The sequence below is a fragment of the Entamoeba histolytica genome, genomic scaffold (genome assembly GCF_000208925.1).
Source record: "Entamoeba histolytica HM-1:IMSS scf_1104750518699 genomic scaffold, whole genome shotgun sequence".
NCBI classification, from domain to species: Eukaryota; Evosea; order Mastigamoebida; family Endamoebidae; genus Entamoeba; species Entamoeba histolytica.
The window spans coordinates 102,511-112,967 of NW_001914882.1; the positions used below are offsets into that span (position 1 = coordinate 102,511).

Sequence of the window (10,457 nt, forward strand, 5' to 3'; positions counted from 1 at the left end):
AATTAATACAAAAAATATTATTTATTGTTAGAGTAACTGTCAGTAAAGAAAGAATAAAATTAATGATATAATTACAAATACTGAAAAGTGAATAGAACCAAAGACTGCTTTGTTTGTTGTTTATTTTTGTTTTATGTCAAAGTACCAATAGAATATTTTATATATTAAACTTGTTATTATTAGTCTCTGTTCAATGTGGTTATTCTTTGTTTTGCACTTCATTTCTTTTATAAAGAAATAACATCCATTACTTTTTATTAGTAAGAAATAATCTAACTCTATCATATTCAAGTACTTTTTCTTTATTTCTTAAATAGAATAACTATCAACCACTTTATTGATTAAAAATAAAACCTCAATATTAATTCTCTCATTCTATTAATTAAATAATGAAAGTTTTATTGAACAACTTTTCATTAATTGTACTATGCTTCTACACTAAAAAAAATGATATACTAATTGAATTATTATTAATTCATTTTCAAAGACGATATATAATGTATTTTCTAATATATTTATAGTAATAAAGTTCAAAACCTAATTGTCTAGAGCAATAAAATAAAATTATCATTAACATGATTTATAATGAGTTGTACTTTTCTGATTGATAAGATAGTTTATTATTCTTCAATTAAGTTTGTTCATTAAACTTAATAATTTGTAGTAAAGTATTTTTCATCCACGTATCAAGACATTACATATAATTGCAAAAAAAGAACCAATTAATGGAAAGAAATAAATACCTCTAATTATCATGTAAAAGTAGTCTGCTACATTAATTATTTTTCATGTCTTTTTTTAACTATATCGAAACTATCATTTCAGTGGTTCGTTTCAATAATGTTTTAATAATAATAAAGCTGTTATTGGTAATTTTTTAAATAACCAAATACTTTCTTATAATTTTATTTTGTTCTTACTTTATCTTACAATAAATAGCATATATCAGCATGTGCCTTTTATTGTAAATAATAAAAAATGGATATTTAAACAATATCAATATTAATCAAAATTTAAAAGAGTGTTAATTATATGAGTTATATTCTCTTCTTTCTCTATATATAAAAAATAGACTATTAATAAATGAATAAAATAGAGTAAACTAAATACTTTAAAAAACGAATAGCATTAATAAAAGAAGCTACTAAAGAATTAATTAATTTAAGCAAAGATTGGAATAAACTTTTGTTTTTTTGCATGCATCAAAGAAGCACCAGTTGATTGCTTTTCATTTACACAATCTTGAGCCTTTAAACCTTTGTAATAACCATCAACATTACATTCATTATAAGCTGACCCACAATATGCTTTAACGTTATCATCATCAACTTCATAACACATTTCTTTAAATGCATATCTATTATAATCCCAACTAATTTGATGTTCATTACAATACCACCAATTACTACAGTCACTAGGTACATAATATTCTGCAATAAAAGCCTTAACATAAGGTTTATGTCTTGAGTCAGTGAAAGGATAATCATATATATAAACAAATCTTTGATTATTAGTACTTTCTAATAAAGGTTCTTTTCTTCTCCAAATAATTAAAGGATTTCCAAATTTAGTATTATAAAGCATATCCATAACTCTATTTGGATATGAATATAAACAAATCATTTGATATGATGCAAATTCCCAATATTGAAGTTCTCTTTCAGTAGTTAGTTTTCTAACTCTCATTTGTTGTGTATTATAAGCATTAATATCAATACGTAACATAGACATTGTTTCAAATTCTACATCAAGTACATACCTATCAGAAGAATCTTTCAATTTCTCAAAATTATTTGTTGGGTCATATTCCATCGCAAATAATACTCTACAACAAGTCTCACATTTATCTCTTTGAATAATTTCTTGAACAACCACTTTTTCATCAATAAGTGCATTAGTATGTATTACAAGTAATACACAAAGAATGAATATCATGTTATACTGTTTGAAGTTCTACTATCCTTTATTTTTCATAGTTCTTGGATTGGATACTAAAAAGTTTGTTGAGTTGAATTTCCTTCATTTCAATTCTATTTATTCTTTTATAATTTCTTTTATTATAATTTTACTATTATCTTTCTTTTGAAATTTCATTTTAACTTTTCGACTTTTTTCATTTTTATTCTTTTCCTCCTTTAGGAACTTAATACATTATTGATTTATTCTATTTTTTCATTTTTCTCCTCAAAATGAATGAAAAGACATTTACTTCATGAAAACTTAACCTACTCACCCATATGAATTATAACCTACTTGAAACCCTCTTAAAATCCTCTGTCTCATACTAAAAGAGTCTAGAGAAACTCATTAAACAAAGTCATTAATTAAAAAGGATATTTTTAAAGTCAAAGATAAAAACATACAGAAAGAAATGAATAGAAAGAAGTAGATAAATATTAAAAGATAAAAAAAAGAAGAAGAAAACAACAAACACAAGATACAATAAAGAAAATTTAATGAAAAGAAAAAAAAAAGAAAGAAGAAGTAAAATAAAAGTCATTTTTTAATAAATTTTAAGAGAAATTGTTCAATAGTTTTAGAATCACATTGACGACGAAAACCATCTTTAGGACGAACAAAAGAAGAAGAAAAGTATTTGATAAGATCTTCTGGATGAAGAGAAGAATTTTGACGAAGAATTTCTTTAATAAAAGATAGTAAATAAATAAAAAGGTTATAATGAGAATTTGGAATAGAAGCATTATTTCTAATAAAGAATTTATCTATTTCAACATCAGGTTTATCAGCGGATAAAATAACATGTTCATATAAAGAAGAAGGAATAATAGAGTCATTAAGATTTACTAAAAAGATTAATAAGAATTCTAAAACACGATGATAATTTAAAGAAGGATTAAAAGAAGAATGAGTATCAAGAGAATGTAATATTTCATAATAAATAGGAACATAATCAATTGAAGGATGTGATAAAGAAATAAAAGTAGGGTCATGCATAAAAGGAAGTACATAATCACAAAGTCTCCAAATTTCTTTAGGAATAACTAAAGGAGTATAAGCTTGAGGTTGAGATAAAATATAACCATTAGGATGTAAATTTAAGTCATCAATAGATTTACCAAATGAAGTTTGTAATAAAACTAATTTAAAAGTAATAAATAAACTTTTTCCACCTTGAATTTCAAGAATCAAATTATAATCAAAAGACCCATTTTTAAATAAACTTGATGTATCAATAAAATTGAATTGAAAATAGAAAGTAATACTTTTAGGTTCAAAATCATTTTTTGATATTTCTAAATGTTGTGGTTCAATATGTAACCAATCTGGATATCCACCAGCTTTTTCTAATTGATGATCTCTAAAAAGTATTGATGTTTTAGCATTTCCATCATTTTGAACAAGTAATGTAACTTCTGTTTGTTTATATGGATAAATTTCTACTATAAATTCTTGTTTATTAATTTTAACTGATGGTCTAACAATTCTAAGTAATTTATTTTCCATTTCAATAAGTTCTTTTTCAATTAATGTATATTTTTCTTTTATAATACTTCTTGTTTCAACACTATAACATCCAATAACTGGTTTATGGTCTGATTCAATTGCTTCTTTTTTACTTGTATATTTTAAACATTTAATTTCTAATCCTTTACATTCTTTATATAATATTCTATCACAATATGCTGGTTTTCTTTTTTCTGAATAATTTTGTGTATTTGGATAAAATTTATATGTTGGTTCAAATTCAATTTCTGCTTCTTTAAATTTTCCTAATAATTCATTATGTTTTTGTTGTACTTTTAATTGATCTTTTTCTTGTATTATTTCTGTAATACTTCCTTTATTAATTCTTTCTCTAATAATGCTATCTTCTTCATCAATTCTATAATTTAAATCTCCCATCCAAAATATAATATCATGTCCTTCAATTTTATTCCATTTAGTTTGTTCTCCTTCTTCTGTTCTTATTAATTTAATATTATTATAAATATCACTAAAATTTCGATTTCTTTTATTAATTTCAGGTTGATGTGCTGCAAGATGTGATCCAACTAAACATATAGTTGTATCATACATTTCAAATGAAATTGCAATCCCCCCTTTATTTGCCATTCCCATAGCTCCAACTGCTTCATATCCACTTGCAAATTGTTTTATTTTATTTTCCATTTCTTTTCTAACAAATCCAATTATACAAACCCCTCCTAATTGTGAAACATATACTTGTTTATATTCTTCTTTGTAAATATTTTTTAATGCTTCTTGAATATTTTGTGCTAAATTTCTTGCTTTTAAACTTAATGTATTTCCTTTAAGAAATCCTGAAACACTCATATCTATTTCTTCAACAACTATAAATATCATATCAATTTGATATTCTTTTATGTCTAAAATATATTCAAATGTTTCTTTTTTAATTATTTTTTCATTAATGTTATATGTTACTAATAACATATTCACATCTTTTCTTATTGAATATTCATCTCTTCGTTCTTTTATTTTATCATATCTCCAATTTAATGGGTCATCTGCATATCTTTCAACTATATTTTGTTATTCTCTTATTATTATTATTATTATTATTTGTAGTAACAAACTTTCTTCTTGAGGAATGTTCATTTCTTTCCTTTCTTTATTTCTCCTTTGTTTTTTAGTTTCTTTTTTTAATTTTTCTTTTCTTCTTTTTCTTATTTTTTTTGTTATTCTTTGCAAAACAATAAACCCAAAAACTAACAACTTTACTTCATGAACCTGTTATTCCAAAATGAACATCTTTTTGATGAAGCTTGTACAAATTATTTCAGACATCCTAATCAATCACATGTATTAAATAACTATTTAAATACCCCATTACCAAGTGATTTAGTCGATCAATTAGTCAAATTTTTTTCATCAAGAAATATTTATACAACACAATACATATCACAATTACTTATTCGTCACTTAAATAATCATACATTGAATTATTCATATGACAAACTTATTCATTCATTAGTTCCATACGCATGTATTGTAGGATCGCCATATTCAGATTTATATTGTAAATTATTAATTAAAAAATGGAATAAAATGCCAGATATGATGGAACAATCAACATACGAATTATGTCAAGCATGTGAAAGTAAAATAGCTACAGAAGAAGGAAAAGGGATAATGTATTTAATAGGAAATCTTATTAAAGAATTTATTGAAACAAAAGAAGTTGATTCAATTACAATTCAAATATTTAAAGAGAAGTGTTTATTAAGAATAGTTGAAACAATAATCACTATTATTCGATGGATTCAAATAGAAAATAATGAACAAGAAATTCAATGTAAAATTGCATTAGAAACATTGAAAATAGCATTAGAATATCCATTTAGTAATGGATATGAAGAGGAAGAAGACATTGTTTTAGAAATTCCAATGGGATATGCGTCAATACTTTCAAGCATTGGATTACAAGAAAAAATGATTAGAATGTTTGTTCCAGGAAATCATCTTGAAGCATTAGTTGAGTGTATGATAACATTAGCAAGTGTTAGAGAGAATTTATTTAGTGGAACAACACGTCAACAATATAATGAGTTTTTAAGTAAGTTTGGAGGAATGATTTGTGAAGCAGCAGAAAATGAAAAAATGGCAGTTGCAGCAGGGAGATATTTAGATAGAATGACAAGAACAAGAAGTGTTAAAGCACAATATCATTTAACACAAGCAGCAAAATTGATAGAAAGAATTAGTGAAAATTATCTAGAACATAAAAATAGTTTATATTATTTATTAACAACATTTGCAAGATGGTCACATAGATTATATGAATGTGGAGAAGAAAAAGGAAATGTTATTGAAACACTAAAAGAAGTTAGTAAAAGTGTAATTGAAGGAGCATTTAATAATAGTGAAATCATTGAAGAAGAAGATATTGAAGGAATAATGGAAGGATTTGGAGAAATAACAAGAGTTAATTTAATGTTTACTGTAGAAGAAATGACAAAACATATTGAAAGAGTTACAAAAGAAATAGAACATATAATAGAAATTAAAGGAAGTTTACAAAGAATACAAAAAGAATGTGAAAGATTAAGTATTGGGATAGGATTAATAAGTATTATTATAAATCACCAAGTAATTAATGGAACAAATGAAACACAAGAACAATTAGATATTAAATTAATGAAAATTGGAATTGAAATTATTAATAAAGAAATGAATATTATAAAAACTATTCCATTTGGGTATGGAGTAAAAGAAATAGAAATAAATATATTAAGATTTTTTGAGAGTATTCGTAATGTATTTCTTAATGAAAGTATTTCAAGAACAACAGAAAAATATATAATAGAAATATTAGAAATTCAAAATTTAAATGATTTAATAATTGCAATTATGAATAAAATCATTTTTAATTTACATTATTTTATAGATATTCATTGTGAATCTATTATTAAACAATCATTACTTATTATTGAAAAATATTCAAGAAAAGAAAAAACATCAAAAATGTTATTAGAATATGGATTACTTGATAAAATATTAGATGAACCATTAGTTTGTTTATTTTCTTTATATTCTTATTTATTATTATTATTTATTAATATTTATTATTAGACTCAAAAAATAACAAAATTATCTGTTAAAACAAAAAAAATGTTTTTCCAAGCTATTTGTAATTTAATTATAACTATTCCTAAAGTACATTTTTCTGTATTATTAAATAAACTTGAATCTTCTTTTCATCTTCAACCAAATGACTACGAAAGTAAATTACTTTTATATCATTCTTTCTTCTTATCATTACCTCCTGAAAGTATTCATTATCTTGGATTTATTGATTTTGTTCATAAGATATTACCTATTTTTATTAAAAACACATCTTTACCTTCATTTGTTTCATTCTTATCTGATATTGCAAACATTAAACCTTTTAGATCACTTTATTCTATACAAACTCCAGACGCATTAATATTATATCATGACATTTGTGAATCTTTAATGAAGATATTACCTTCTATTATCGAATTAAATGAAGATGAGATGGTGTCATATTTAGAAGATTGTATCCAATCAATTAATTCTATTTTATCAAGTGATACCATCCCTTTTGGTGCTTTGTATGTCTATAATGATCGAACTCATCATGTATTGATGCAAACAATTATTTCTATCTGCATTTCACATAAATGGGATTTTGTTAGTTTTTATCCAAAATATACTAAACTTATTTTTACTCTCTTTTGTAATATTGGTATGGTGTCTTGTGATGACTTCTTTGGTAATCATCTTCATGAAACATTACTATTTTTGTTTAATGCTTTACAATCTGGTGAAGAGTCTGCTATCCCAGTTTTTGAACAAATCATCTTATTCACTTTTAAAAGCCATCTTCTAAAATCTGTAAGAATCATCACCACTCCTTCAACCGATCATTCTTTGTTATTGTCTCAACATTTGGACTTAGTCAAAAACATCATTGAAATTCTCCTTCAAAATCTACTTAATGGAAACATGGATTTATATTGTACTTCTAAAGCCTTATTACCTTCTCTTCTTCTTTATCCTAAAATATATCACCATTTGAAATCTTCTCTTTTACTCAAATACTCAAATTCTCCTGACTTAAATCTCGCATTCTGCCAACTCGACGCTTCTATCTCTTCTTCTTGTGATGGGGATGCTTACGATAACTTCTTTAACGCTTGCCAAGTCTTCCAACATACTTCTTTATCTCTGCTCAAACAATGACATGTTTCCAATTCAATTCAATCATTTTGATAGCGAGTATTGTGGGAATTAATCAACAAAAAAACATCAAGAAACGAGAAAATCCCAGAATCATACAACTTAAATTATTCTAAAAAATTCTACAATTTTTTGTTCCAACTTTTTTCTTATTATTCCAAAACTGTTATTTATTTCTAATATTTAACAAAGAAAAAAATAAGTCATATCAAAAAATACAGAATTAATGTAAAGGGTATTGATAAGAAGGATAACGTGGTTCATCATAAAAAGGATCGCAAGGAGGATAATAAGAAGACTGTTTTTGATAATAGCTTGAAAAAGGAGTAAAATTTTGAGTAGTTTCAAAAAAAGATTTCTTTTCTTCTTTTGGAATATCAAAAACGTGTTGAGGTCTTTTAGGCGGTTTATTTTCGGTTTTGTCTTGTAAGATATCAATCTCAAATTTAATTGGATTGAGTGGGATTTGTGGAGAAGATATTTTTACATTATTTTCTTTATTTTTTCTATTCTTTACATTTGGAAGAGATTTATCAGTTAGTCTCCAATAACCATTTGTATGATATTGACTCATTCCACTTTCAAAATAATCAGAATGATTTAAAGCATCAAGAATTGATTTCTTCCAATTTTTTTTCTTCATTTGTTCTAAATGAGACAACACATCCCAATGCACACTTAAGAATTTAAAGATATCTCGAACATTAATAAAATCAACTGGGGTACGTTGATAAATAGATAAAAATGCTAAACGACAAAGAGTAGTCCATGCAAGTCTTTTCTGGGCTTTAATAGAATCAGAAAATTCTTTGCAAAATAAACAATTACATTTCATATTCATTTTGGTATAAATTAATTATCTCGTTTTAAGTTCTATTTTTCTTTTCTTTTCTTTTTCATCATTTTAATTCTTTTATTATTTTTTATTATTACTTTTTCCTTTTCCTTGTTAATACGAAATAGTTTTTTTTTTTGAATTTTTCTCTCTTTTTCTTTGCTTCTTTTTTTTTGTTTCTTATTCTCATGAAAATAACAATTGCATTGTAGTTTATGTTTTGTATTGACCTTTGTTTTCATTGGACTTTTTTCTTTTCTGGTTTTTGTTCCTCTTTTTTAAAAAACTTCGAAACATCTTTTCTTTGAATCAATTTATTTTTCATTATTTTTCTTTCTTTTGAATTTATTTTTGCCTTCGAAAAAATATTCTTTGCAGAAACATTCAAGGAATAAAAAATTTTAAACTGTTTCTTATTTATTTTAATTTTTATTAATAGAATAAATTATTGTTGTAAAAAAGGTGCATTATTGTTTCAGAAATATCAAAAGTATTTTAAATCAATAGAGTTTATTCTTGTAAGATTTTTTTTTCTTCTTTCTTTAATACATTGCTTTATTTCATTTACCAATTTGTTTAGATTGTGTTGTTGGTTTATTTCATAAAACATGAAATTATAAAAATTGTATTTTACTATTATTTGTTTAAAATACTTAATTGTTTTTTTTTTGCAATATAATAATTGACGTAGAGGTTAATCGATTAGAATATTTTTATCACATTGGATATTATATTATTATACATTATTGCTCATTATTATACTATTTATTGGATGTTCTTTTTATAATATTATACTGTTTTGTCTTAGCTTATCTTTGTTATTCTTAAATGGTAATATTTATTATTTAGAATTAATAAAAGAGCTAGATAATATTTCATTAATTATATGAAATATTTTAATATTCTACATATAATTAATACAATTCTTGTTTATTTGTTGTTATCATTATCATATCTTTTATAGTATTTAAAATTGCTTTTATTATTTAAAAGAATAATGAGTAAGTCAGTTATTCTGTTTGATATACATGTGTATATTTTACTAAAGCTTAGTCTCATACAATTGTTGTTAAATTTTGATTTTCTTGATTATAAATTATTTATTTATTCAGTCATTAATATTTCATTTTATTTAATTTTTATTTGATGATTTTTAGGTTGTATATCATTCATTATATCAAATGTATATCTTTTATTAATAAATAATGATAATTTAATGAGATTACACATTCAATATACAAACTTGATCTTAATGAATTTGTTAAATTAAGTGAAGAAAAACAAAAAGAAATTCTGTGTGAATGTGTAGAAAATTATAGGAAAGAAAATCAGAAGAATAATAAAGAAATGTTTTGTTGTAGTGTTTGTTATGAAGAATATACTTATAAGGAGACATTTATAAATGAATGTGGACATAGGTTTTGTATAAAATGTTGGAGGGAAAATATAATACAACAAATTCAAAGTGATTGGCATCAAGTTCATTGTATGGAACAAGGGTGTAATTGTGTAGTGAAAATAGAAGACATTATGACACATTGTTTAATTCAAGACATTTGTATGTTAAATATGTATTGTGAAAGACTCACGTTTAAAACATTTGAAGATAATATTTGTGAATGTCCAAAATGTCGATGTGAAATGATAACATTTGAGAAGGAATATAAAACTACATGTCCAAGATGTAAATATTTGTTTTGTAGAAAATGCGGAGAAAATTGGCATGAAGGAAAAAGTTGTGATGAATGGAAGAGAAATAAAGAACAAGAACAAGAAGATCTGAAATGGATTAATCAAAATACAAAAAAATGTCCAAGTTGTGGTGATAGAATCCAAAAGAATGGAGGGTGTAATCATATGACATGTAAATGTGGATATCAATTCTGTTGGTTATGTGGTGTTAAATATTCATCTGATCATTGGACGAATAATACAA

The 10,457-nt window shown here is 24.1% G+C and overlaps 5 protein-coding genes across 5 annotated transcripts in view; 2 read left to right on the plus strand and 3 right to left on the minus strand.

Annotated features, from left to right (window-relative positions):
• Nucleotides 1-1,161: 1,161 nt before the first annotated feature.
• Nucleotides 1,162-1,935, minus strand: EHI_159870 (galactose-inhibitable lectin small subunit, putative; the record flags this gene model as incomplete). The annotated part of the gene is made up of 1 exon (XM_001913485.1): nt 1,162-1,935. The coding sequence occupies one exon, from the start codon at nt 1,933-1,935 to the stop codon at nt 1,162-1,164; it is 774 nt and encodes a 257-aa protein (XP_001913520.1).
• Nucleotides 1,936-2,496: 561 nt separating this feature from the next.
• On the minus strand, nt 2,497-4,581 carry EHI_159880 (inositol polyphosphate 5-phosphatase, putative; the record flags this gene model as incomplete). Its single annotated transcript, XM_644870.2, has 2 exons — nt 2,497-4,505; nt 4,560-4,581. The coding sequence occupies 2 exons, from the start codon at nt 4,579-4,581 to the stop codon at nt 2,497-2,499; spliced, it is 2,031 nt and encodes a 676-aa protein (XP_649962.2).
• A 126-nt stretch (nt 4,582-4,707) lies between these two features.
• Nucleotides 4,708-7,689, plus strand: EHI_159890 (Ran-binding protein, putative; the record flags this gene model as incomplete). Its single annotated transcript, XM_646526.2, has 2 exons — nt 4,708-6,495; nt 6,556-7,689. 2 exons carry the CDS (start codon nt 4,708-4,710, stop codon nt 7,687-7,689), a joined length of 2,922 nt encoding a protein of 973 aa, XP_651618.1.
• Nucleotides 7,690-7,909: 220 nt separating this feature from the next.
• On the minus strand, nt 7,910-8,527 carry EHI_159900 (uncharacterized protein; the record flags this gene model as incomplete). The annotated part of the gene is made up of 1 exon (XM_644868.2): nt 7,910-8,527. The coding sequence occupies one exon, from the start codon at nt 8,525-8,527 to the stop codon at nt 7,910-7,912; it is 618 nt and encodes a 205-aa protein (XP_649960.2).
• A 1,341-nt stretch (nt 8,528-9,868) lies between these two features.
• Nucleotides 9,869-10,457, plus strand: part of EHI_159910 (ariadne-1, putative) — a gene marked incomplete at both ends in the record, with an annotated part of 702 nt that continues 113 nt past the window's right edge. Inside the window, one exon of the mRNA XM_001913486.1 lies at nt 9,869-10,457. This exon is cut by the window's right edge and continues 113 nt beyond it. Within this exon, the coding sequence (XP_001913521.1) occupies nt 9,869-10,457 (589 nt within the window).